The sequence below is a fragment of the Chionomys nivalis genome, chromosome 23, assembly GCF_950005125.1.
Source record: "Chionomys nivalis chromosome 23, mChiNiv1.1, whole genome shotgun sequence".
Taxonomy (NCBI): domain Eukaryota; kingdom Metazoa; phylum Chordata; class Mammalia; order Rodentia; family Cricetidae; genus Chionomys; species Chionomys nivalis.
In genome coordinates, this window is record NC_080108.1 from 39,287,109 (window position 1) to 39,314,939 (window position 27,831).

Below are 27,831 nucleotides of genomic sequence, written 5' to 3' on the forward strand. Positions count from 1 at the left end.
TGGGCTCCAGACTGAGGACAGAGACTGGTCCTTCACCTCCTGCCCATCATAAGCTGACAGTGAACATGCCTGATTCATCTCTGTGGGCCTCAGTGTCCTTATCTAAAACAACCAGGCTGGACTGAAAGATCCTTATGATGTTCCCATATTAGGAATTCCACCTGAAGTCACCGTAGACTGGCGAGCTCAGTGACCTTGCATGGGTTACCCAGCATGGGTTAACCAGTGCCCTTGACTGGTTGAGACGAGGGTGACAAGCCACTTCCCTCTCAATGTGGCAACATTTAAACACATGAGAAAATGGGTTTAAAGTGCTCACTTGGCACAGTGCCTGTAACTTATAACTTAGCTGACTTTGAGAAGCTATTTCTCCATCGTTGTTATACGCCTGACCTGTTGGACTTAGGATATCGGTGTTTCTGAGCATGTCTGTAATAATTGTTAGAATGCCCGTTCTGCATCTCCAAGCAACACTAGATCCAGTGGGGTGACTCATACTCGTAATCACAGCACTTGGCAAGTAGAAGTCAGAAAATTAGAAGTTCAATGACTTTCTCAGACGCATATGAGATCTGTCTCAAAAGTCAGCCCATCGATTGGTTATCAGGGGGTGCTGTGACAGTCATGCATGCACATCCCCTTATTAAAAATGGACTTGAGCACCCGTGCCTCCTGAGCATGCGTTCTCTCTTCCCACATGCTTGCACGCTTGTAGAGGCCTACAGCGCCGTGCTCAGTGCCTCTCTTCTGTCCCCTCAGCGCTGCTCATCTATTGGACCTTGGCTTTTATCACGAAGACCATCAAGTTTGTCAAGTTCTATGACCATGCCATCGGCTTCTCTCAGCTGCGCTTCTGCCTCACGGGGCTTCTGGTGATTCTGTATGGAACGTTGCTGCTTGTGGAGGTCAACGTCATCAGGGTGAGGGTAAGCAGGGAGGTGGGAAGTGGTTCTGACCCAGGTGTGCTTTCGTGTGCGTGGGCACTGCCGCCATCCAGCAGAGCTCAAGAGACCTCGATGACTTTACTGCCCTGGACAGGGCACTGAAACCATAGGTAGATTTCAGGGGAGCCATTCCACCAGAGCCCAGCCTTCCACCCCATGTACCCAGAGAAAGAAGATGGCTTGACTCCCGTAGAGAAGAAGAAGCATAAGGGGCTGCTTTTCTCCGCTTCCTTTTTTGGGGATGGGGATTCAGTGGAGCATTCGTGAGTGAGCAGAGGCCACTGCTCATGTGCCTTTTATGTTCTGTTTTGTTTAGTTGTTTATTTGAGAGAAGGTCTCACTATGTAGCCCAGGATACCATCAAACTTTCTATCCTCCTGCCTCAGCCTCCCGAGTGTCTGCCTGTGTCCTTTGTTTGGTCTTCGTCTTTCTTCTCCACCTTAGAGTGGTACCTTCTCCTTGCCCTGGTCCCATCCCCCGCTCTCCCAGGTAACTCACACTAACAGCTTACTTACTTCCCATATTATTTTTTATTAATAGGACATCATCCACATCTATCTAAACAAATATCTCCTTAGTGGTTTTTCTCAATACAAATAAGTAACTGTGCTTATTCCTTCAATATTTGTTTCATGAAAGTGAATCCTATTATATACGGTGTCGCGTTCTTCTCACCAGTATTTCTTAGAACTCCCTCCAAGCTTCCTGAAATGCAAGTCCAGTCTCTTACTGGCTGCATGACTGTCCACCATGTAGATGAGCTGTGATTGGTGCAGCCATCGTTCTGTGGGCGGGCGTTCACTAACAAGCTTCCCGGAACTCCATGTATTACCACTCTGTCCTGTGGGGGAGACACCAAGGAAGGGAGCTGCTTACGCAAAGAGCATCTGCATGCATTTTAAAGTGAAGCCAGTGTTATTGATTGCTGACAGAAAGGTGTGAGCTACCCACAGTGAGTGAAAGAATCCTTTGCCTGCCCTCCAGCCCCTCCTGGTGGTGGTGGCCCTTTCTCACTTGGGTCTTCTGCTACTGCAAAAATACTTTTGAATGTGCCTGTCAGGCTCTTCTGCTTTTAGCTCGTGGTCCCCAGGAAAGCCAACCTTGGTACATTCCTTCCCACAACTGATCCTCACAGAGACCCTGGGATGTACACCTCACTCCCTTTAATAATGTGTTAGACAATGTTTGTGAGCATGTGCAGGAGGCAGGGTTTGAGCCAGGTCCACATGACTTCAAGCTCTGCAAGCTCAGTAGGTGTTAGTTACTCTTCTTGTTCTCTGACAGAGTAGCTAATAAACCCACCTTGCGGAAGTGAGGGTTTACTGTGGCTCGCTGTTTAAGGGTAGAGGCACTGGCAGGAAAGGCATGGTGGGCAGGAGCGTGAAGCAACTGGTCACACTGCATCCACAGTTGGGAAGCAGGGAGAGGTGAGTGTTGGCTGGTGTCTATCTCATCTCTCTCTCTCTCTCTCTCTCTCTCTCTCTCTCTCTCTCCCTCTCCCTCTTTCTAAGAGCACTTTAAATTTATATTAAACACTATTTAAATTAGCCAGGCATAGTGGCACACACCTTTAATCCCAGCACTTAGGAGGCAGAGGCAGAGGTGGCAGATCTCTGTGAATTCCAGGTCTACATAATGAGTTACAGGCTAGCCAGAGCTACATAGACTCTTTCTCAAAGAAATGTGTTTTAGTTCCATGCATGCATGTGTGTCTGGGGATGACAGGGTGGTGGGGGGCTTTGTATACATGCATGCAGGTGCCCAGGGAGACCATCGCATACCCTGGAGCTGAGGTCATAAACAGTTGTGAGCCACCCAGTTGTGTGCTTAGAATCAAACTGGAGCCCTCTGCAGGAGCCACTCTTAACCAACTCCTCTCTCTAACTGCTGCTTTCTCCTCTTTATTCGGTTGGGAGCACCAATCCTGAATTGATGCGACCCACATGTAAGGTGGATTTTTCTCCTCAATTAACCCAGTGTGGATATGCCCTACAGACATGCCCAGAGGCCTGTCTCCTAGGAGATGCTGACAGTCAACATTAACCTTCACCCTGTACAAAACACAGTGGTGACCCCCATTCTTCCCTAGTCTCAGTGAACAGCCACAAAGCACGGAGGCCCAGGAGGCCCTTTTCCTGGAGGCCATAGAGGGCCAAGTGCAGACCATCACGCCTAGACCATTGCTGGGTGGTGGGAAGGGGAGGAGTGGCACCCGCCCTTCCTCCACCCCTGCCCTCCACCCGTATGCCCCACAGAGGTACATCTTCTTCAAGACTCCACGGGAGGTAAAACCCCCTGAAGACCTGCAGGATCTGGGCGTGCGCTTTCTGCAGCCCTTTGTTAACCTCCTGTCAAAGGGGACCTACTGGTGGATGAACGCCTTCATCAAGACCGCCCACAAGAAGCCCATCGACCTGCGGGCCATCGGCAAGCTGCCCATTGCCATGAGAGCCCTCACCAACTACCAGCGACTCTGCGTGGCCTTTGATGCTCAGGCGGTCAGTGGGTCTAGTCACACCACCCGTCGCCTGCCTTCCCAGGGAGTCACAGCCAGGGATTTGGAGGGCAGTAGGCCAAACTCCTGGGGATGGAAAGAAGCTTACCCTCAGTAGCAGGGGAGAATTCTAGGACCAAATATTCATAGGAAGCTCAGAGTGGGAATGGCCCTTACAGTTTAGGCCAGTATGTCCAAAACACTCCCTGTCAAAATGGGAAAACTGAGGCTTGGTAAGGGATATGGCTTTATATGACTTATGTGCTCTTCATTTTGAAGTACGGTGGCTACAGTGATGGGGGTTTCCACCCAGTGTTGGGGGCAAGGTGTTGGCATGGTCTCTACCCTGTTTCTGCAAATTTGACCAGGAGAAGGTCAGTTCCTGTCAGTAATGAGGAAACTGACGCCCTGAGAACCTCCATGCCCCGCCCATAGCTCCGGACTCCCTGTCCAGTGTTCCTTCACTGTGTGTGTCTGGCACTCAGGGCAGTATTGAAACATGGTAATGAGTGACCATAGCAGGTGCCAATCCATCAAGATGGTGCTGTTCTGATCACATGACCCCCTCGCGGCCCTGTGACTTGATATGCCTCAGGCCTCAATTTCCCCATCTGAGCTGCCCTGTCATAATTCATTGATACCATGATGTTCTACTGAAGTTTGCCTGTCCACAGACAGCATAGCTGCAGGGTTCCCCAGGCAACAGGATCTAGGGGCGATGGGATGAGGGGCTCTTCATGGCTGAACTCTCACCGACTCTGATCTGACTGTGGGACTCTCTCGGCAGCGGAAGGATACACAGAGCCCACAGAGTGCCCGGGCCATCTGGAGGGCTCTCTGCCATGCCTTTGGGAGACGCCTGGTCCTCAGCAGCACATTCCGCATCCTGGCTGACCTTCTGGGCTTCGCCGGGCCACTCTGCATCTTTGGGATTGTGGACCACCTGGGGAAGGAGAACCATGTCTTCCAGCCCAAGGTGGGCCATCCTTGGGGCAGGGCTAGGCACCCTCTAGAAGGTTTGCCCACAACTGTCTTGTGCAGGTATGTGTGTGAGCTATGTGAGTTGTGGCTGACTGGGTTGGCTTCTCTTCAGGAACATCCACTTCTGGAAGAGGCTCTGTGTCCAGTCAGCCAAAATGCTGTGAAGAGAATCTGTGCCCCAAGAGATTGGCGGGGCCTGACTGTCAGCCCACTGCCTTTAGTTTGAGAATCCTAGCTCTTGATATTCTTCAGGAGCATCTAGGATGGTTGCTGATGCAGGAGAAACCATGCCAGTCCCATGGGCAGCCCCACTTCCTGCTCACGTTCCCACTACCCCAGTTCTGTTAACATATTAGACTTTCCTCTCTCTGTTTCTCCCTCTTTCTTGGTTTTTGGAGACATGTTTTATCTAGCCTAGGCTGATCTCTCTATGCAGTGGGACTCCTCTTGGACCCCTGATCCTCCTGCCTCTGCACCTCCTTAAATGCTTGAGTTTGAAGGTGTGCACTGCCATGCCTAGCCTATAAAGCTTTTTACCTATCCAAGATACTTGAAACCCAGTAGACTACATGATACTCAGTGGTCTTTTCTGCTCAGAAGGTGCCACCACTGAAATGTTTTGGACAAGGCTATACATGTGTGTGTTTGTATGTGTGTGTATGTGTGTGTATTATTATATTATATTAAAAACATATGAGCAGAAGGGACCTATTAAGGCACCCAGGGGACCAAGAAAAGCAGGAAGGGGGCAGATGGGATGAATATGAGCAAATTACTATGATGTATGATAATGTTGCAATGAAAGCCATTTTTTTTAATCAACTTGAAAACTAATGTTGAAAAGGGTTGAAGGTCAGCAGTTACAAGTGTTTGTTGCTTTTTCAGAGGACCTGAGTTGTTTCCCAGTATGCATGTTAGGTAGCTCACAACCACCTGTAACTCCTGGATTAACTGCATACAAGCATGCATGTGCATGTGAATGTGCCTGCATGCACACACACACACAGACAGAATAACTCTGAAAGGAGTGTCAGAAGCCTTTTCTAGGAGTGGCTGAAGGCACTTGATTCTCTGCAGCCACCTGGGTGAAGATGGCCGCAGAGAGAAACTTCATCCCCAGTGAGATGCTGCCTTGTAAAATCCCAGTGACAAGTCTATTGTAACATTGCATGCATACACAGGCCCTGGTGCTACTGAGAGTAATTAGGGCTCCTGATAGCTGGTGGTGCCCTGTATAATGTTTATTGTCTCCGAGCACTGACCTTGCAGACAGCTGTTAATCCTCCGGAGATTTACAAAGTTTTCTCCAAACATAATTAGTCAGCAGAGTACTTCTGAGTCTGAAATCCCAGACAGGCCACGTCTGCGGGTCTGACTTGCCCAGAATATTGTTTATTGATCCTAATGTTTGCTGGCTCTAGGTAGGGCTGTGGGGTCCTGGAGAATTACGATCAAGATCATTAACAACAGTGCTCACCTAGCGTCCATCTAGGACACATACCTGGCTGTGGACTGGCATTTCCCATGTTCTTGTTTAATCCCTAAAGGAACCGTCTGGGATGGGTAATGGGGGATGGGCCATGGGTATATTGAGATGTAATTTTTATGACATGTAATTCAGGATGGCATTTCCCACTTTCTTGTTTAATCCCTAAAGGAACCCTTTGTGATGGGTAAAGGGGGATGGGCCATGGGTATATTGAGATATAATTTTCATGACATGTCTACCATGGGATAGACACTCTTCTTCCCATTTGCAGATGAGAACTGTGGCACTGAGCCAGGCGAAGTAACTTTCCCCAGGGTCTCTCAGCCGTCTCTAACAGCCTGAGAATTTGAACCCTGCTGTCTTGCTCTGAAGTCTGGACTCTCGAGCCATGACACCAAGATGACTATTACTATCAAACTGTCACCGTGGCTCCAAGGATTGTGAAATCCAATGATGGAGAAATCTAAATAAACTATCTATAGCTACGTATGACTTTGAGGGGTGTACATAAACAGCCTTGCTACATAGTAAGGCCCTGCCCCCCCCACCCGCGCGTGCCCCAAGAGAACGGTAATTGAATTTCTCAAGAGAGAAATTGGATTAGCCAGGTAGGGACTTTTTTGTTTGTTTGTTTGTTTTGCTTATTTAGCTTTTGATACATTTGGAGGCCTTTTCTGGTATAAATTTTTCCCTTTTTTATTACAGTGTGTGTGTGTGTGTGTGTGTGTGTGTGTGTGTGTGTACATGTGCACACGCATACACCATGTCATGCATGTGAGGGACAGAGGACAACTTACTGTAATCACTTCTCTTCTACCACATGAGTTTTCTGAGCCTTCTCCCTGACCTTTGGAGCCTCTGGCTTTTACCAGGAGAGAGCAGGAGCTTATTTCTCTGCCTCCAGCAGTGGCATCTTCAGCTTTAGTCTGGCCATAGACAACCTCAGAATCCTCCACCTTCTCTATTCTGCATGTTAGGGGGAAATAGCCCAGACAAGAGCCCCCATTGGCTTGGCAGCCATCTTCCCGTGTTTCCCTACTCTTGGGGAATGTCTTCTAAGGAGAAAGCACCCTACAGAGATGGTGGGAGCAGCCCTAAGAAGGTTGTTCCTGGACCCGCCTCCCTGTCTCAGCCCCAGGGCTGGCTAGGGTTTATTGCCTTTTTGATGGAGTGCGCTTCTCAGCACACAGATCCCTGGGACAGATGGCTCTGCCTCAGTGGCAGCAGGTATTATCAGATTTAATGCTTGTTCCCTGCTGCCCAAATGCAATCAGCAAATTTCCGACATAGAAACAGAGTTGAGAGTAAACACAGCCCTAGCCTCTGGAACACTCTAGCTCTCCAGCCCAAGGTTGCCTCCTGAAGCTTAATTCTCACTTGGGCATCAGAGCCCAGAAAATGTTAGATGAGCTCTTTCCGTGCAGCCATTTGTTCTTTCTCCTTCCACGCAGCTCGGTCCCAAACCAGCGTTGTTGGGGTCGTTAGGTGTGGGGACAAGGGGGAAGCTAGCACAAGGCTTCAGCCCATGTCCAGCCTGCTCTAGTCTGCAGAGTTGGCACCCGCTGTTGATGCTGCAGCAGCTATCTGTCCCCGCTTCCCTTCTAGGACACACAATTGTCAAGGAACAGACCGCCTTTGGCATCCAGAAGGATAAGCAGTATTGATTTGTTCTTTAGACCGTAACCCACAGAACCCACTCGGAAGAACCTGGCCCCACTACCATCTCTTCCCAGAGAAATCTGGGCTCTACCCAGGATCTAATTCTTTCCAGCCCCACTCTCTTGCCCAACCCCCTCTCCAATCTGTCACCTGCCAGGGATGCCACTGAGTTGGCGGGAGGGTGATGGAATTGAATTCATAAAGAATGACTGGTATCTGAACCTGCCAGCACCACTCTGGGCTATCAGCTGAGCCTAAAAAAGAGCAGCCCGAGGTTGGATCCAAGGCCAGAGCTTTGACCCTTCTAGGCTATGGTGGGAAGAACATGGAGACTGGTTATGTGTGTTTCCAAACAAATTCTGCAAAAAAAAAAAAAAGTGATATTCTCTTTCTTTCTCTCTCTCTTCCTCCTGCTCTTCCACTTCTCATTCTTACCCTTTTCTGTCCCCCTCCCTCCTCCCTGGGTGACCATATTTGTCTCTCTCACTCTTGGTGACATAATGATTGTTAATGTCTTGCTGTTTCTGTGGTGTGGGGATGTCAGCAGACTCTTAATGACAATGTTCACATAGTGCCTGTGGTGGCTGTTTTCCTGTCACCGACTCCTCAGCTTTGTGTCTCCTCCTCCAGGAAGTTCTGGATTCAAGCCACAGCACCATGTATGCACACACACATGTACACACACACCACTACACACATACATACAGACAGACACACACTATACACACAGAAATGGACACAGACAGACAGACAAACATCACGCACTACATACACACACAGACAGACAAATAGACAGATGCATACATACATATAGAGACAGACATAGGCAGACTGATAGACACACAAAACTACACACACACACACATGCAGAGACAGACAGACATACACACACTATGGGAAATGGTTCTTCAATGAAGAATGAAGACATGACCACATGCAGTTGGTAATCAGAGGCAGGAGGATCAGCATGAGCCGAGGGCCAGCCTGGGCGGTCACTGGCACTGAGTGTGGAGGCTCACATGCTGATTGCTTATGCTCTGAGTGCCATTTGCACACGGGACTCTCTGCAGTAGAAACCCTCACCCACTGTTGTACAGATGAGGAACCTGAGGCTCAGAGAGGTTGAAGGACTTCTTTAAAGACACCGTGGCTGAGAGCCGATGCATCAGGTTTTAAACTCAGGGACAGCTGGTGGATGTGTACGTGTGACAGATGAGTGTGGGCAGGTGGACAGGAGTGCTGCCCTGGGGATCTGAGATAGTCTTATAGCTTTTATTCAGGCCCTCTTAGATGACCACCTTTTTAACCCTGCTGAAACAGGAAGAGCCCGGGGACCCTCTAAGCTCCAGGGGACAAGGACAGGGCCTTCGAAGCCATGCCCTGGTGAGGCCGTGGCAGGCCCGCCCTTCCAGGAGTCCTGCTTTCACATTTCCGCTCTGGAATCAGTCCTCTGCATCCAGAGGCCTCCATTGCAGGCCTCCACTGTCGGATGAAAACAGGGAGCATGGAAAAACCTAGGTTCTGATTCATGTAAAAGAATATTTTGGGGCCAGAGAGACGGCTCTGTGAGTAACGGCATTTGCTGCCGAACCCAGCAGCCTAAATTTAATCTCTGGAGCACACATGATTGAAGGAAAGAACTGCCTTCCCAAGTTGCCTTCTGAGCCTACACGTATGTTGTGGCATGCATGAACTTATGTACCTGTGTGTGTACAGAATAAATAAATTTAAATGTAGCCAAATTCCTTTTTAAAAGAATTATTAACATCAGCTTGCCAAACAACAACAACAAAAAAAAAAAAAAAAAAAAAAAAAAAAACTTCCTCAAGAGTTTGTGGAAACATAAGCCTAGGTTGTAAGGCTTTCCAAAGCCCTTGTCTTCCATCAGTTATGGTCCAGGTCTCTTCTCTCCTGCCACAGGCCTTTCACAGGCCTCCCAGAACCCAGACTGCCCTCTTTTCTGCAAGAGTTCACCACGGTCTCTTTCGTAGGCCTCTCACTTGGCCTGGTACCCGTTTATTCCTTTTCTCCAGTTTTTGAGACTGGGTTTCATGTGCATAGCCATTGGTTGCCTTAGTAACGATGATACTGAAAGCATGCTTGGTTTTCAAATAATGGCTTCTGTTCTGCAGAGCTGGACCTCTGAGAGGATGCTGGGATAGGGAGACTTAAGCAGGACTGGCTTTGACAGTACACTGTAAACATCTCATTGTGCCTGTGCCTTTTGACCTAGAGACAGCCAGATGGGCATACTTCCATCTGCCACAAACTGCAGGTCTGTATGTGATAATAAACTGATGGAGTGTGACTCCAGGGCACACGGCCAGATGAGGTCTGGACAGAGGGTCTGAGGTAGTGTGCTAGCACAGGTCCATATTCACACGATGGCCCTAATGAGGACATAGCCTGTGTTAGCCACTTCACCGCCATGAAACTGCTTCCTCCTGTGTAAATCAGGGCCCCACGTGGCACCCTGCTCCCTGAGTAGCAGAAGAACGAGCACTGTGCTTTCTGATGTCTTGTCTCTCGTCCCTTCCAACCCTCTAGCCCAGCCCACCCTCCTGCCTTCCACCGTTCCCTTTGGTGGTTTCTCCAGTGACATGGTGACTCAGAAACTCAGGACCTCAGCAGGGCCATCCTTAGAGTGCTTCTCCTTTGGTCTCCTGGGCTAGCACTTGTCCTGTGGCGCTGGGGAGAAGTGGCTGTGGGCAGGACCAGGCAGTTGCATGGGTTACGAAGGCTGGCAGAAAAATCACCCAGATACTCTCCACAGTAAGGTCTTCCACCATCCTGGCCCCTAAGCCAAGATTCAGGAACTTCTGATTCTCAGAAAAGAGTCCCCGAGAGAGCTCTGCTCTTGTTGGCCTCATCACTGCCAAGGTCATGATCTTGAGTTTTTCCTTGTTTTATTCCCATCTCTGTCTATGCTGGAGGACCTCCCACATCCTTCCAGATGTCCGCAGTTGGGGCACAGTGTCAGAAAGGTGAGAGTGTTGTCTTCATGGGAAGATGGACGTGGCTGTGCTGGAGGGTGATGGCTCACCAAGTTCAAAGTTTTTCTGGGAGCCAGCGGGTCTGGAAACAGGCAATACTGGGACTTCCTGGTATCTTTAGCACAAAGGCAGAATGTTTTTCATGATTATTATCTGGGGCCTTGCTGGAGTTCAGAGAGGGTGGCTTAGACTTAAAAGGAGGTCCTGGGAGTTGAAGGGGCCAGGGCTCCCGTGCGTTCTTCTCAGCTGCTGCCAGTGCTTTGTTCCCATCTTTCCCCGGGGAACAGTCAGCACCAAGTCCCTTCCCCTTTCCCCTTCCCACACACCCCGACTCAGAAGTCACTGCTCAGCAGATGGTTGTTTCCCGTTCTGAGGCAGAGAATGCAACTGTGCCGTTTGCTGTAGCTGCTCTGTCTGGGCTCCTCCGTGATCTGCTGTATTCATTCTTGTTCCTCCCAGAGTACACTCCATGGGCATGGAGGGCGAGATGCTGAGAGTCATGTACAGTTGAGGTCAGAACTGAACCCCATTCTGTTCCCCCAGGTGGGAAGATGACAGAGGTAGAGGCAGTCTTTGCTGCAGAAGATTTGGTTGGATTTGTCAGTGTAGCAGTGTGTGTGCACAGTGTATGCACGCATGTGGGGCCAGAGGGCAGTGTCAAGTGTCTTACCCAATCACTTTCTACTTTATTTTTGAAATCCTAAAGTATTTTATTTGGTGTGTGTGTGTGTGTGTGTGTGTGTGATTTGCTGTGTGTGTAGGTGAGTGTGACACAGTACACATGCGCAGGTCCAGGACAACTTTTTGAAGTTGGTTTTGCTCTTCTGCCATTATGTGGGCCCCAGGGGCCAAACTCAGGCCAACAGGCTTGCACAGCAAGCACCTTTATCCACTGCACCATCTGACCAATTCTGTCTTATGTATTGAGAGCGGAACTCACACTGAAAGCAGAGCTCACTGATTCAGCGACTGGCTGGCCAGCTAGTCCCCGGGACTCTTTCTACCTGTCTCCCCAGTGCTGGGGTTACACACTGCTGCATGAAGCTTTTTCGTGTAGATGCCAAGGACTGAACTCCAGTCCTCAGGCTTGCAAAGCAAGTACTTTCCCAACTGAGCCAATCTCCAGGCTCCTTACTGAGCTCTTCATTACAAAGAATTGCACTGCTTTGCAAACACAGTTTCCCACAGCAGTCCAACCATACAGCATGACCTGTACTGACGGGGTTGCTTTTCCAGCAGCAGCTGCTACCGCTGGCTTTCTCTCTCCACAGACACAGTTTCTCGGGGTTTACTTTGTCTCGTCCCAAGAGTTCCTTGGCAATGCCTATGTCTTGGCTGTGCTTCTGTTCCTTGCCCTCCTACTGCAAAGGACATTCCTGCAAGCCTCGTACTATGTCGCCATTGAAACCGGGATTAACCTGAGAGGAGCGATTCAGGTACTGGGGTCATACCCTTCTTTACTTTCGCGGCTTTGCTTAGTCTTGTAGATCAGAATAATTTGATGCTTTTCCCATGTTGAGAACTAACCATTGGCTGTGGAGTGGAAAGTACCTTGGGGCTGGGATGGGGACTTGGAAGCAGTGGTGGCAACAGTTCTGCGATGAACTAGACTGATACAAGGTGCCAGCTGCTCAGTTCTTGGCTCTTCCCAGTCCTTAAAAGTGGGGGCATCACCAGTCAGTTGTGACATTCTCTCCTGCTGGGTAGAGACTGTGGCCTCAGACTCCGTCTCTAATTCTGGAGGTCTAGTGGATAGCATGCTTGGATGCAGTATGCAAACATATCATAGCATATCAACAAAACATCTAAGGTCCATTTGAACTCTCAGACGTAGGGTTCACAAAGAGAGATTCGTGACGTGTAGGTCTGAGCTCTTGGTCCTACCTTTTAGAATTGATCGGCAAGATGGTCAAAGCCAGAAAGGACTCAGCACCATGGAGAACAGTACTGATAACAGCCATCCCAAGCCCCAGGGCTTCCATTAAGACTTGAGCTAGGTGCTTGTATGGAGAATCCTGGGTGGGAACAGGTCACATAGGATAAAAGCTTGTCAGTATTCCACACCAGTCCAGGGCAGTGCAGTAGCTATACACTCATTTGAGACCACGTGTCCCTATCTTGAAATTCTCATCATGCAAAGAAGAGAGTGAGGCCAAGTAGCCACTTCTACCAACCCTTATGGTTTTCACAGAGCTGTACACAATCCCAAACTGCCTCATCCATCAAAGATGCTATAGAGAGATTAGATGTTGGGGTCATTTCTGGGAACACGGGCTGATCCCGTGAAGGTCATTCAGAAGCACCTGAAAGGGGCTGGACAGAGGAGGAAAGCCCACTTAAACTGGGGCAGTACGGGCTGCGGTTGATAGTCGCAGTGATGGTGTGGATGTGCAGATGATACCATCCAGCTTCAGCGGCTTTCCAGGAGGAAACAGTATGTGCTCAAGAGTACCAACAGGCGGGAAAGGTGGGGACACCCATGACACCCCAAGACCCTCTCAGGGTCATGGGGGCTCAGAGCTAAGAAGCACCAAACTCGCTCATTTCTGGTCCCCAGCCTTGGCTCCAGTCCTCCAGTGACAGGCCAGCTTGTGCCACCACAACCAATTTTATGGTTGGATAGCCTTGTCATCAGATCTGTTTTCTGTTTGTGTGCCATAAATCACAGCAGTCCAGTGTTTTCCAATTATGCTGAAAGAGCCCCCAAATGAGATTTTAATATATCAGCCTGTAATTGTTTTTTTTTTATCTAACTGAATCTTTCACATTAATAAGAGAGAATTATTTATGTGCCACAAAGAGGAAATGATAACATTCATTATGGAAGCAGAGAAGAAATAAAAGACCTCTTTCCTTTTAAGAGATTTCCAGAAAGTTACCTACAGAAATGTGTCCTCATATATGAGAACTTGTATGTAAGTTACCAAGCAAAATTTCTAAGTTATATACACACACACATACACACAGGCATACACACATGTGTGTGTATGCCAGCGTGTACAGTTGGTTGTGAGTTCGATTCTTAATAAAGCTGTAGTCACTGGTTAGCCTTTGAAGTTTAATTGCATACAGCCAGAAAGTACATGGAAAGTACGTGAATTTGTCCAAAAATGTCACCGTCATTATTTCCAGCCTTCCCCTGCTGTATAGGAGAGACTCGTACTTTCAGAAAACCCAACCCACAAAGGCAAGCTAAGCTTAGCACAAAGGCGATTTAAGGCTTTGCCGCAGACGTGGTGCGATTGTGCCCAAGAGCAGGCGCCCTGTGGACATTTAAGACAGGACAGGATTCTTCTTTTTTCCAGAGCATGTAGCCTGAAAACCCAATCTTTCTGGAAGGTGCTGACAGCAGATCTGAGCCCTGGAGGCAGCCATTACCCTCCATACTGCCCTGTGGCTGACTGACCCAGGTCTGCTGAGGCTGACCCCCTGCTTTGTCCCATGGTTCTGTGACGGCATGACCTGGCCTGAGGGTGAGGTGACCCCACTAAAATGGGCCGCTCCTCGCTGCATCGTTTTTATGTCTCTGAAATGTGTTCTGCACTGGTCTCCAGTAAATCAAGAACATAAATAGATTCGAGGACCTGCTTTTGAGATTTAGGAGCTAATTATGTCTTGTCCCTCAAGGGAGAGGTCACGCTTGCTGGAGAGTAGTTGCTTTGGCTTGGATTCCTGCCTCTCCACTTACTTGATCTATGGTATCAGTCATTGCAGAGTTATGGCAGAAGCCCTGACAGAACGGCATGGGGGGCTCTGTAGGGATGTCGGAGAAGCCTCTGGCCTTCCCAGATCTGAAGTGGTGACAGAGATGGCGGTGACACACACGAAGCCCTCTGCTCTCTTCTAGACCAAGATCTACAATAAAATCATGCAGCTATCCACCTCCAACCTGTCCATGGGGGAAATGACTGCCGGGCAGATCTGCAACCTGGTGGCCATCGACACAAACCAGCTCATGTGGTTTTTCTTCTTGTGTCCAAACCTCTGGGCTATGCCAGTACAGGTATCAGAATGTGCGGGGAAACTCTTGTGCTGCGGAGGTAGGTATGGGGGAGGGGGAGGAGGGAGGACACAAAACCAGAACCTTTGTGCCCATTCTGTATTCGCCTGTCTCTCTCCCGGGGTCTGTCCATGTGGTAAGCTACTGGTTTCCCCCAGTGTCCTTTGCACTGCAGGCCATCGGGACTTGTCTCAGGGATCATAGAAGGTAGTATCATTAGGACAGTGAAAGTGTAGCCAGTTTTAAAGGACCCGTAGGACAGTCATACAAGGAATGGTTTTATAAGTACTGAAAGCCGTATTGTAGGGTTTCCATTGTATCTCGGTTGGTAGCATGACTGCTTAGGTGTATGAGTGCCTGGGTTCAGCCACTGCCCCACATACACCAGGGATGGTGGAGGAGGCCAGAGGATCAGAACCTCAGGGTCATCCTCAGCTACAGAGCTTGCTCAAGGCCATTCTATTGAAGTTACTTGAAACAGAGTTTTGCTTTGTTTCCCAGACTAGCCCCAAGGTCCTAAGTTCATGTCATTTCCTGACTCGGTCTCCTGAGTACCTAAGCGTACTGGCCCACAACTGATTTTCATTTTCAGTTCATCAGAGACTGTGCCATCATGCTTACAAAACTGACCAGCACACAAGAAATGAGGGCTGGGATGTAACTCAGTGGTAGGGTTTTTGTGTAGCATGCGCAAGCCCTGGGTTAGTTCCTGGCCACCACCTCCACCCTGACACACAAATGATACTATCTTAACCTCTTGGCAAGAAAAGCCCCCCTGTTTGGGGTTCTGGGCCTGGCCTGGTGATCCAGTGCACCTGGGCTTTTTAGGATCCTGAAAATGGCATTCTGGTAGGCAGTGCTAATGTATGCTTGAGGTCCCAGCACTTAGGAAACTGCAGCAGGAGGATTGCCTCAAGTTTTAGGCCAGCTGAGCTGTAGAGTGAGACCCTGGAGTTGGTGACCTGGAGGCCCCTACAAAGAATCCTGGGTACCCTGGAAGGTTTCTTGGAGTCTGTGCAATGCTGACGGCTGAAGGATATCTTGACTGCTTCCATGTAAGCACAGCTCATGTAAGAATGAAGGGTTGTGCCAGGCAGAATCCCAGGGAAGTAGGCAGTGGAACTATCCAGTAGGAGGGTCATCTCTTATCATGGCCCTCTACCCACTGCTTTTAATGTCAGATACAGGGAGGAGGGCAGTGATGGGGTCATTTCACAGCCTCTGTTACCTGCTCATGAAGAAGACTTTCTGTGAGTAATCGAAAGCGTAGCTCCTCGGCCTACTCAATCCTAGAACTGAGTCAGGGAGCCTCCTGCCAGATTGGCGCAAGGCTGACGGACTGCAGGACCAAGCCAGGTGGACTTTCTTTTCTCTCTCATTTCAACTGAGGAGGCCAGTACATCTGTTCTTCTAGAGTAGCCCATGCAGTTAAAGGTGCCTGTCTTTGACTGCAGCCTGGAAAACAGTCATCCGGGAGCTTTGGGGAGTAGCAAGAGAGATTTACATTTTCATGACTAGTCATACCATACGTAGGCAGTCATTTACATAGAGCTAGAAACAGAGTGAGTTCTCATTTCAAAGAAAGCCTGTCAGGTTTAATAAAGATTGAAGACACCAGGCTTAGGTGTGGGGGTTTATACCTGTAATCCCAGCTTCTGAGGGACTGCACAGGACACTCTCAAGTCCCAGGTAAGCCTGGACTATGCCACAAGACTCTCAGAACAACAGACACTAGTCCCAGCTCCTTGGGAGACTGCATTAAGGGGATTATGGGTGGAAGGCTAAGCCGGTTAAAGAGCGATTTGGTGCCTGATGCCTAGACAGGTAACTTAGTGAGACCTTGTCTCAAAAAAATTTTTTTTTAAATGGGTCAAGTGGAACATGGGTCAACAGAAGAACATGTCTGGATGGTATAGGTTAGTGATAGAACACTTGCCTAGTGTGCGAGAGGCCCTGAGTTCAGTCCCCGGTTGCAAAAAAAGGGTTGGTGGTAGGTGGTGACACAGTCAGTCGGTGGAATGCTTGCCTAGCATACCCAGGTAGGTGGAGGCAGGAGGATCAGAAGATGGCAGGAGGCCATCTCCAGTTACACTGCCAAGCCACCAGGACCACGGATGCACGGCACATTCTCAGTTTCTGTGCAGTGCTGCAGTTCCGCCTGGCATGGATACCGCAATTCTGTCCTTCATTCATGGGTAGCTTACTTTGAGTGAACTGTAAGTCCCAGCAGATGGAATAAATGGTGCCGTCTCAATTCTCAGACCCTCCTCGGGAAAGCAGACTTAGTGAGGAAATCAGTCCTTCAGCTAGCTTTTGGGTAAATGCCCCTGGTTACCAGCTCAGAGCCTCAACTGTGTGTGTACCTAGTATACTGCTTTCCCATACCTGGTCCTGCACCCTACTCCATCCCCAAGGTGCTTGAAAACTTGGGCACCGAGGCATGCCACACTCGAAGCTGATGGTGGGGATAGTGCCAGTGCCTGCTGGCAAGGCAGCCCTGGTGCAGAGTTCACCCCCATCACCTTCTCCAGATCATTGTGGGTGTGATCCTCCTCTACTACATCCTCGGTGTCAGTGCCTTGATCGGAGCAGCTGTCATCATTCTCCTGGCTCCTGTCCAGTACTTTGTGGCCACCAAACTCTCCCAGGCACAACGGAGCACCTTGGTGAGTGCCCCAGGTTACACATGTCCCGTCTCTGCCTTACCCCGTGCCTACCTCTCTGGCCCTCATCTTAGTGGATATCCTCCCCACACTCACAGTCCAAGCCTCAGTTTCTATGAACTGCTCGTAACAGGCTGGCCAGGAACGTGCTTGTAGGATAGAGCTGGGCAGATGGGAGGACATGGGTTTGGTACCTTCTCCCTGGCTGAGCTAGGGACACAGGCATCCCTCTAACACACCACCACTCCTGCCCCAGGAATATTCCAATGAGAGGCTGAAGCAGACCAATGAGATGCTCCGGGGCATCAAGCTTCTCAAGCTGTATGCGTGGGAGAACATCTTCTGCTCAAGGGTGGAGATGACTCGCAAGAAGGAGATGACCAGCCTCAGGGCCTTCGCTGTCTACACCTCCATCTCCAGTGAGTGCACCTGCCTGTGAGCCCCACAGGGTGTCAGGCCTGGGTGACGGGGGTGGGGGGGTTACAGAATCCAGAGGCTGCTTGGCTGACTGTGGTGGCTAAACTCCCAGAAATCAGTGTTCTTTAAAAAATATTCCTGGTGCATGCCTTTAATCCCAGCACTCAGGAGGCAGAGGAAGACAGATAGCTGTAAGTCCAAGGCCAGCCTGGTGTACAGAGCGATTTCCAGGATGGTTAAGGATGTCCACAGAGAAAACCTATCAGAAAAAAAAAATCCCCAAATTCTTTTATACTGTTTTTACTTATGTCTGTATATGTGTGGGTCTGTGCACATGAGTGCAGGTGCCATTGGAAACCAGAGGTGTGGATCTCCCTGGAGTTGGAGTTACAGGCAGTTGTGACTTACCTGCTGTGGCTGGTAGGCACCAAACTGGGGTCCTCTTTGAGAACAGTACATGCTCTTAACCATTAGGCCCTCTTGCCAGCCCAGAAATCAGTGTTTAATTCATGTATGCAAACGTGTGAGGATTTGCACTAGCTCTAAGACACACCAGTGAGAAAGGACCATGAGGTTGCTCTTCACGGAGCTGGCACAGTCTTGACAGGCAGCAGAGAGCAAACGAGTAGCAAGAGTTTCTGTTGTCTTCACCAGTGCAGCAGATGCATCTGAAGCTCCTGCTGATCCAACCAGCAGCTGTGGCTTTGCAGATATTGCCCACTTCTCGGGCAGCAGCCTGGCCGGACTCCGACATCCCGCTGCATCTGCCTCCCACTACTGTCACCAAATACAGTTTTGAACTAAGTCTTGGTTGTTCCTTTTACCAACAAAGACTCAGGAGTCAGGGGCTGGGGTGAAAACCTGCTAGCTCAGAGAGGTTGTGGAGCAGCCACTGACCTTCCCCCTTCAAAGGCATCTCAGAAAGAGAGCATCCATCTTCTCCGCCAAACTAAAGAAAGACTGCCACACAAAGTCCCTCTCTGCTACTTCCTGTGCATCCCTCTGTCCATCCTCCAGATTCCCTATGACTCTATGATTACTTTCTGTCAACTAGTTGCAGGCTCTGCCTCCTGACCCAAGGTTGATTTTATTTAATTAATGCAAACACAAACTCTCGATTCAGAGTGTGATCAAAATATTCCGAAGCAGGTTTCCAATTTTTACGAGCGTGAATTTTTTTCAGAGTCAGAAGGCGCTGTCACTGCCCCAAGGAAGCCATCGTCTCTTGGGAGTATGCAGAGGAAAGGGCTAGCTATCTGTACAGAGCAGAAGCCCAGGCTAGCCTTTCCCTCTGCATAAAACCCTCTGTGTTTAGAGAGATACACATATGAAAAACATTTTTAAGAATAGAGTGGAAAGAACCTGTCAAACTCTAAGCTAACTAATAACAAAGAAGTTAAAACCCACAGGCGAAACTTCCCCATCAGAGAGAATCAGAAGCTTCAATAGTCCCCATAGACAGGGCTGTGGAGACTGCTCAGTGGTGAACTGCCTGCTGTGCCAATGTGAGGACCTGAGTTTGAGTGACAAGCATACAGTCTGTAATCCCAGTGCCCTCATGTTGAGTTGGGAGTTTGCAGCCAGAGAATGCCCGAGCTCAGGAGCCTGATAGATTGCCATATGCAGAGCAAAACAAGGGACCCTATCAGAGACAAGTGAAAGTTGAGAATCGACACTGGAAATTGTCCTGTGACCTCTCCACATGTACCATGGCATGCGTACGCCTGCACTCACATACAAGAGCACCAACACACACACACACACCATACACAAATACAAAACAACAAAATACATTAAGAGAGCCAGGTATGGTGACCCACACCTGTAATCTCAGAACTTGGGAGGTGGAGATAGGAAGATCATGATTTCAAAGTTGTCCTCAGCTACACAGTGAGTTTAAGGCCAGCCTGGGCTACTTGAATCCTTGTCTCAAAACAAAACAACACCAGATAGACAGAAGAATTCTTCTCTCAATGCCTTGAAATAATAAATTATCCAAATGATAATGAAGTTAGCGTGTTTTATATGACTAAAGAGTTTTTTTTTAAGATACAAAAGCAACAGAACTACAAAGGAGATTATTGGGAAAGAAAACCTAAAAGAACATTCTAGAAGTTAAAATTTTAGTTACTGAAGTTGACTCCCTGTACAGTCTCCTGGCCAGAAGGAGGCCTCGTGGAGGTCAGATGATCATGGGGCACTGGTCCAAGTTTGATTCAGAGCGGATGCTAATTCATTCTTCGTGAGCCTGCCCCATAGTGGTTGCTTTCACAGTTCGTTATTGGGATATAGACATGTAATCTCTGCCAGACTCACTCTGCTTCCCTGACATGTCCACCTTAACAACCAGTAAGAAGGGCTCCTCCGCAGAGAGAAAGGAAGGAAGCAAGCAGGCAAGCAAATCAATTCCGTGAACAGGTTAATCAAATTGCTATAGATGAAGAGAGATTAGTGACTTAGAAGCTCTGTGGAGTGGTGAGTTGGGGGCAGTAATGGGGGACATGGTGGGAATATCACTTAGACTCTTAGAGCAGGTCCGTGGTCCTGGCATTTGTGCTGCCTAGAGGGAGGCTTTGATGGGCCAGGTAGCCACCATCAAACAAGGACTACTTAGCCCTGAGCATCCCAGAGAGTCAGTACTCCCCACCCCCTACCAGGTCTAGCTATACCTCAGACACAGTTTGGTCTAGGTAGCAGTGGCTAGGTCACCTACCATAAATGACATATATGTCTACATGAGGAGGCTTAAGACCCGGTGTCTCAAAGTAGAGCCATGGGCATGGTCAGGTTCCTGGTCTTCTTCCCTTACCTCCATCCTCTGAGATTCTCGGAGCAGGTACTAGGCACTCCGGGAGATGGAGACATTAGAACAGACCATGAAGAGAAGCCAGTGTCCCTGACCCGGGCCTATTTCCACCTTGTCTCTGTTGGCTACCTGCCTTCCCAGTATGGGCTGGTTTATTACCATAGCTCTACCCTGAGTACAGCCTGGTGAGTGATAAGAAAACTGGTACTGAGGAATGAGATTGGTGCGGGAGCTTTTCCTAATAGCTAGGAGACATCTTTTCCTAGGGATACTGGTAGCTCTGCCTTAACTGCCACCATGCTCGCATGAGTTATCACGTAGTAGCCCATATATATACATGGGTAATTAGGTTAATAACAACGTTGCCTCCTCACGTCCCTTCAGAGACCAGTGTGTCGCTCTGCTTGTCCCTTTAGGCCTCATAGATAGGTACACGTCTCTGTGCAGGCTCCTGCTTGGCTCCAGACGCCCTTGCTCCTTCTCGTCCTTTCCCCAAATCCTGCTGACCCTGAGTCCCAAAGCTAAGGCTTATCTTGTAAGATCCTGATGCAGCAAATAGCAGCTTTCAGGGCTGCTAGGCTTTCCATCTCTCTAGGCATTTTATGTGTAAATTTTGATTAACATAAAATAGTTGTACATATTTATGAGAGACAGTGAAGGCTTCGGTGTGTGTTCAGAATGTGCATACATCAAGCCAGTTCTTGAATATACCCACCTCATTATCACTGCTCCTGTTAAACTCTTTGGAGATAGTCTCCAGGCATTCAGAAATATATAAGAAGTCATTGTGAGCTATGGTCCCCGGGCTATGCACGAGAATGTTAGAAAAGGAAAGTAGGTAGGACACAAAGACAGCTGGGGCAGGTTCTTTCTCATGTGGAGGCTGGGGTATAGAGCATTAGTGAGGGACTTGCCACACAAGCATGGGGACCCGAGTTTGAGCCACAGCACTCACATGGAGAACAGCAAGTGGGGGTCTTGCTTGTAAGTCCAGTGCTGTGGAGGGAGGCCCGAAATTCCCCGGGGCAACTGGCCAGCCAGTTGGGCCTCATCAGCAAGCCCAGGTTCCATGGAGGGACCCGAGGCATGACACTTGAGGCTGTCCTCTGGCCTGCACACACATAGTCTGCCTGCACACACATAGTCTGTCTCAGTATAGGACAGTGGCTGGGAATGGAGAGGCGGCTACGCAAGGGTATGAAGCATAGCTGTCTGAGGCTTGGGTGCAGTTCCCTGTCCTTCAGCGAACGCCAAAAGCCCAGCGCTGTTTGCTTGCCGTGTCTGTCCTTGCTGGGGTGTCTCTTCTGAGAGGGAGAGTCGGGTGGGGACCCCTCCTAGCTGCAGGCACATGCTTCGTGCTTCAGGTGGGATCTTGCTGTCACCTTCCTGGACTCCCTGCTTCTGTTTCCAGGATCAAGTCACGGCTCATTAGGTTGAGCTAAAGGGAATCTCGTATTTTCGCCCTTGGCGCCAGCCATGGGTTCCTGGCAACGTGAAAGCTTCCTGGCATTGTGTTCCCATGGGGCCCAACCTGGGTGTGCTGGATGAGTTTCCAGTTTGGTCGTATACACACCCTGCGGGTAGGCTTTGGGGCAGACGTGATTCCTCCTGACATTTTGTGATGGTTTTATAGACAGGGTCACCAAGAGTTCTGGTGTCTTGGGCAGCCAGTGTGGGGAGGGGCTAAAAGAGTCCTGGGAACTTCTACCTCCCCAGCGTCTCAGAGGAGTGACAAGGAGTCCTTTGTCCTGCCAGTCGGCCAGCCAAAGTGCCACCACCTCTCTGCTGAGCTTTGCTGAAACCCTGGGTGAGGAAGGTGTGGGCGCGGCTCACACAGCCTTAGGGGACACTGACTGTGACTGTCATCGGTGGCCCTGCATGTGTCAGGACCACAGGGTCAGTTCCAGATGTCCGTCTTCTGTGTTACTCACCTGGCCTGTGCCTGTGTTTCTTTCAAGCACTTTTTGACTGACTGAGAACTGTCTCCTATGTGCCAGGCCCTGTGTTTGGCACTGGGGAGAAGGCACACGAGTCCTAGCCAGATGTTGTCTGTAGTCTACAGGGGAGGCCACCATGCAGCAGTGCAGTGGTTGGTAAGAACAGAAGGGGACACTCTGAACGCCCACAAAAGTTACGAATTGTGCTCAACCTCGTCTTAGAGGTGGTGAGTGTCAGAGAACACCTGTTGAGGGGGGAGCCCGAAGTGGCTCCCAGGATAAGCTTGAGTTGCCTGGGTGAGGCAGGAGCATCCAGGCACAAAGGCCTCAAGGTGGGAAAAATGCTGGTGGATTCCACCTCAGACTTCCTTTAGTAGAACTAGACAAACTCCCAGAACATGTGTCATGTGTCAGGCCACTAGGCCGCCTCCTGGGGCAGGGAGCCGTGGAAGGAGCTTAGGAAGACTGAGGATGTGATTGCCGTCTCTGTCAGCGCTCTGTGCTCAGAGATCTGGACCCCATACAGGCAATGCAACAGTCTCAGCTGGGTCAGCTCAGTCATGTGCAGGGCTGGGGACAGTGTCCGCAGGGCATAGCATAGCTGTTTCCCACACTCCACAGGCTGCCTGTCTTAACCATCTTGTCTCTCTGAGGCCTCCTTAATGGAAGCCCTGGGTCGTTTGTTTTGTTTTTGTTTATATCTTTGTCTTTTTGAGACCATTTCTAACAACTGACCTGGAACTTGCAACGTGGCTGAGGATGGTCATGAGCCCTGACCCTCTTGCTTCCACCTTCTGGGTGCTGGGGTTCCAGATGTGCACATCACACCCATCTCCCGGTCCTCTTCTTTCTCCAACTCCTCTCCTTCGTTACCTGTTTTTCCTTCTGCCAATCAGTGTGGCCACTGAGGGTCATTTATGTGCATCCTTTCTGGTTGGGCAGTGAGGTTGCCTGAGGAGGAGCCAGGAGAGCAGAAATCAGTCCTGCTGGGGCCTCCTGCCCTGCTTCTCCAACAACAGAGTACCATGTCCCTGCCTTCCTCTCCACTCTGCTGACTCTGCTCACATCAGAGTAAATGGAAAATAGCTCTCATCCACTTCAAAATACATTTTCCTTCCTCCCAGCACAGCTTGCAGTTAGGACCGAGCTGAGTGCCCATCCTCTTTCCTCCCTCCACAGGAGGCAAAGCTGGAGTTAACCAGGGCACAAATGGCCACTGTGCCTCCCTGGCATGTGACTCTTAAAATATTTATGGCAACTTAGAAAATGAAAAGCTTCTGGTATACAGTGCCAGGCTGGTGCCCACAGGGATAAGAAGCATCGCTTGGACAAAGCCAGGGGAGCCAGGACTGGGTCTGCTCTGGTTTGGATGGGTTTGTTATCTTCTTTGCAGTGGGAGCGGGGAAAGCTAGCACAGAGTTCAGCTTAGGACAAAGAATGCTAAACAATAATTATTGAATTGAGTGAAGGATCTTTGTAAAATACATCTCTGTACCATTGTGGATGGGCTTCACCTTTATAGTGGCTTTTTAGGACTGGGCACATAAAATTAATCTCATGCTAACTACCTAGGTGTAGTGAAACACACCTCCAATTCTAGTGCTTGGAACGTGGAGATGGGAAGTCCAGGAGAATCACAAACCACACATTCACACATACTCAGACACGCATACATACACACACTCTTTCACACACATATACACACTCACACATACTCAAACACGTACACATACACACAAACACATGCTCAAACACATAAATACATTCACACAGTGCACTCACACATACACACATGCTCACACACACTCAAACACACAATATACTCAATGCATATACCAATATACACTCACACACACACACTCACACATACTCATGCACATACACTCATGAACACACACACACACACAGAGAGAGAGAGAGAGAGAGAGAGAGAGAGAGAGAGAGAGAGAGAGAGAGTTCTTGTTTTCTTTTTGCTCCCTTAATAAACACCATGATGTCAGGGTCCGATGCCCCAACATAAACTATTTTTCCCTTTCTGGACCGGCGTGGAAGCACAGGAATAATTACTATCCCACTGCCTGTTCACCCCTTCCCCCTGCCCCACCGTTATCTGCCATACTCAGAGAGGTGCAGGGCCACAGTCCCAAGCCCCCAGTCTGCAGCAGTGACATCCCCAAGATGGCCACATCCCCCCATGGTGATGGGGTGTTCTTCTGAGGGACATTTGAAACTCAGCAGCCGATGATCCCACTCCCCTAGCTCCCACACCAGACGGGACCTGGGACCTCTAGCAGCAGACATCCTTCCAGGGAAGGGTGAGTGAGCCAGAAAATCACATTCTCATCCTTCTGCCTCTCCTGCAACAGCCAGCACAGTGCAGAAATTAATTCTGTCACAAGCAGACTCCACATTGCTGCATCAGCTCTGAAATGTTCATTTTTAATTTATTTATAGTTTGTCTCATTCCTCAAAGGAGTTCAGGCATCTCTAAAAATAAAGACAATAAAACAGAAAAATATACGTATTTTAAAAATCATGGCCATGGGAAACATGCATTAGAATAAAATATCAATTATCACACACTTTCTGCCTGCCAAGTGTCCCCCAGAGGTGTACACCATGACTTACTAAAGTGGCCCCTCCTGCTGGAGGTTTCCAGCCTGCCCCATTCTGGGTGGCTTGTTGCCACAGCTGGAGCTGTGTTCACAGTGATGGCGCTGGGGCTGGCACCATCTTGCCGATGGCCTTCCTTTCTCTTGAGTGATTATTCAGGATAAATGCCCAGGAGATGGATTATAGGATCAGAAGGTAGGGACTTCTCGGTCTCTCTAGCCACATAGAGCTAGATTGCTTGCTTTGTAGGCTGATATCAACCCCCAATCCAAATCCCGGCCTGCCCTGATGCAACGAGGAGAGCCCAGCATCAGAGGTCTCTTGGATTAGGGCAGCGGCTGGAAGGTGCTTCTTTCACCAAGTCCTCCACATTAGTCTTTTTATCTTGAGAGGGGCAGAAGTGGGGCTACTCCAGGCTTGTAGCTGTGTGGCTGGTGACAGTCACGGGTCCAGGACTGGCAGGTGTGTGTTTTCCTCTTTTGCCAATTTCTCCCCAGCGGCTGCTGATTATGCTATAGCTTATCCCAGACCCTCATACCACGGATATAACCAGTAATGTTTCTACAACCCCAGAAAAACACCATAAAGCAGGTGGCAGCGTGCTGTGGGTACCTCTGGGGAGCAATCCTGCCTTTGTCAGGAAGGGCATTTGAAACATGGCCATCATTAGTACTGGTACTGAAGAAATGCCTTTGAGTCTCACAGGAAGGTTAGCACTGCCCAGGGTCTTTCCTGTATAGGGTGTGGCCATCTCCCCTTTCAGATTAGAAACTCCTCCAAAAGATGCTTGATAACTCCCCCAGGAACTTGTTCTCATCGTACCAGGGCCTTTCTGGGAGAACAGTGCTGGTCTTCTGTTCTTCTTGGGGAGGGGGCTTTAAGTGCAAGGACCGTGCATGCCCTTCCTCCAGGGTGGGATTCTCTGCAGCTGTGGCTGCACCTCCAGTGCATCTCTGTGGGAACTAGCTGCTGCATGAACGTTCTGCTGTAGCGGGACGGCCAGGCAGTCTCTGGACTTCAGAGTTTTGGAGACTTTGCTATTTAGCAGACAGGGCCATGTACAATGGCCAAGCCTTTGACTGCAGCCCCTGCCTCCTGGTCTTTAATCTGAGTGATTGTAGAACCAGCATTTTCCTCGCTGGGCTTTTCTGAGAGAATGGGAGAAAATTAAATGAGAACTTGAGGTTGAACGTTAAATTTATTTAGTTTTTGTGTGTGTGTGTGTGCTCACACATACACATGCACACAAACATGCCAAGGGCATACGTGTGGACGCAAGAGGACAAACGTGGGAATCTATTCTCTTTCTACATTGTGGGCTTCAGGGATTGAACTGGGGCTCACAGAGTTGGTGGCAAGTGCTGTTACACACTAAGCTACCTCACCAGCCCCTGAGGCCGTACCTTCTAACAGAATGAGGAAGGTGCCTCTATTCCAGATATCAGCTACCCAACATGAGCATGGAGTCCAAGCCTTATATCTAAGGAAGACCCTGATTTATGCTCTCAGCCTCCCGCCCCTTAGTCGGAAGGAGTTTGCAATCCCTCCCATAGCAGACAAGAAAGCTTCTGTTCCGCACAGGGATATGCAGGGGATCCAGGTAAAGGAAGGAGCAGCCTTTGGGGCCTCCTAAGACACAGCTGCTTACCACTCGGCCTTGCAGTCATGTGCCGGCCCTTCCAGGGGACTTCCTCCACTGCTTCTTCACAGGACAGAAGCAAGGGCCGGGGTAAGGGGACAAGAAGCTCTAGGAAGAAGCAAGGGAAGGAACTGCCAATGCCGTCCCTCTAGACGAACCCAGCAAGCTGGGCCTCCACCCAGATCTCTACCCCCGCCATCCCGGCCACCTTCTTGTTTCCACCTCCTTCCTCCCCAACCTCACCTTGTGCTTCCTTTACAGTCTTCATGAACACAGCCATCCCTATTGCTGCCGTCCTCATCGTAAGTAGGCCCTTCTCTTCTGCACGGGGCTGGGAGAGGGCAGGCAGACAACCCTCCAGGTCCCACCCTTTTGCACAGGGGTCTCCAGAGTTGTGTCCGGGGTAGGGGGTGAACATAGATGGATCCCCTCTCACTCCACACAGACAGGGCTTCTGTCTCAGGTCTTGGGGGATACGAGACATAATACTTAGAGGAATGGAATCCGTTAATAGGGCTGGGGATGTCACTCAGTGGGTAGAGTGCTCGTCTAGGATGCCCAAAGCCCTGGACTCCAGGCCAGCACCACGTAAACTGGGCACGGCGGCACAGTCTGTACTCCCAGCATGTGGGAGACGGAGGCAGGAGTTCAGTTCAGTTACTCTTGGTTGCATAGTAGGTTCAAGGCCAGCCTGGGCTACACAAGACTCTGTCTCAAAAAGAGGGAGGAGGAGAAGGAAGAAGAGGGGGGTGATGTTTATAGAATTTTAAAATGGCTATTTGTTAACTGCAAACACTGAAAAGATGCAACGTATCTGTTGTGGAAATGACGGGAAGGTTTGGAAAAAGAGTAAAAGTCGAGGCAAATTCCACCCCTCCTCAGCACCTTTAGGGTGTTTCTTCTCGTCCTCTCAAGCAGATGATATGTCACTTCTACAGAAATAGAACCATGTTGCACATACAGTTGTGTAACCTGCCTCTTTAGATGTAGGAACAAGCCACGCATGGCTCCCTTATTGTGGGCTGGCATGATGTGTTTTCTCCTGGGCATCTTTGATGGAAGCTGTGCCTAAGCTTAGCTGTGGAGTCAGGTCACATGCCCTACAGCACCGCCCCAGACCCCTGGTGCCCACACTCCACCCCTTCCCTCCATGTCTGAACTGGTTTTTGTTTTGTTTTGTTTCATTTTTTTTTTTT

At 49.5% G+C, this 27,831-nt stretch overlaps 1 protein-coding gene across 6 annotated transcripts in view; it reads left to right on the forward strand.

Annotated features, from left to right (window-relative positions):
• The window catches only part of Abcc8 (ATP binding cassette subfamily C member 8), a 74,018-nt gene that overhangs the window by 13,196 nt on the left and 32,991 nt on the right, over nt 1-27,831 (forward strand). For all 6 annotated transcript variants that reach the window (XR_009056081.1, XM_057755948.1, XM_057755949.1 and 3 more), the window contains exons 4-11: nt 760-926; nt 3,200-3,442; nt 4,226-4,414; nt 11,832-11,996; nt 14,408-14,563; nt 17,092-17,226; nt 17,480-17,642; nt 26,897-26,937. Coding sequence is in view for 5 of the 6 variants with exons in the window: in XM_057755948.1 (XP_057611931.1) it covers nt 760-926; nt 3,200-3,442; nt 4,226-4,414; nt 11,832-11,996; nt 14,408-14,563; nt 17,092-17,226; nt 17,480-17,642; nt 26,897-26,937 (1,259 nt within the window). In the remaining variant the exon portion in view is untranslated. The remainder of the gene's footprint in view (nt 1-759; nt 927-3,199; nt 3,443-4,225; nt 4,415-11,831; nt 11,997-14,407; nt 14,564-17,091; nt 17,227-17,479; nt 17,643-26,896; nt 26,938-27,831) is intronic.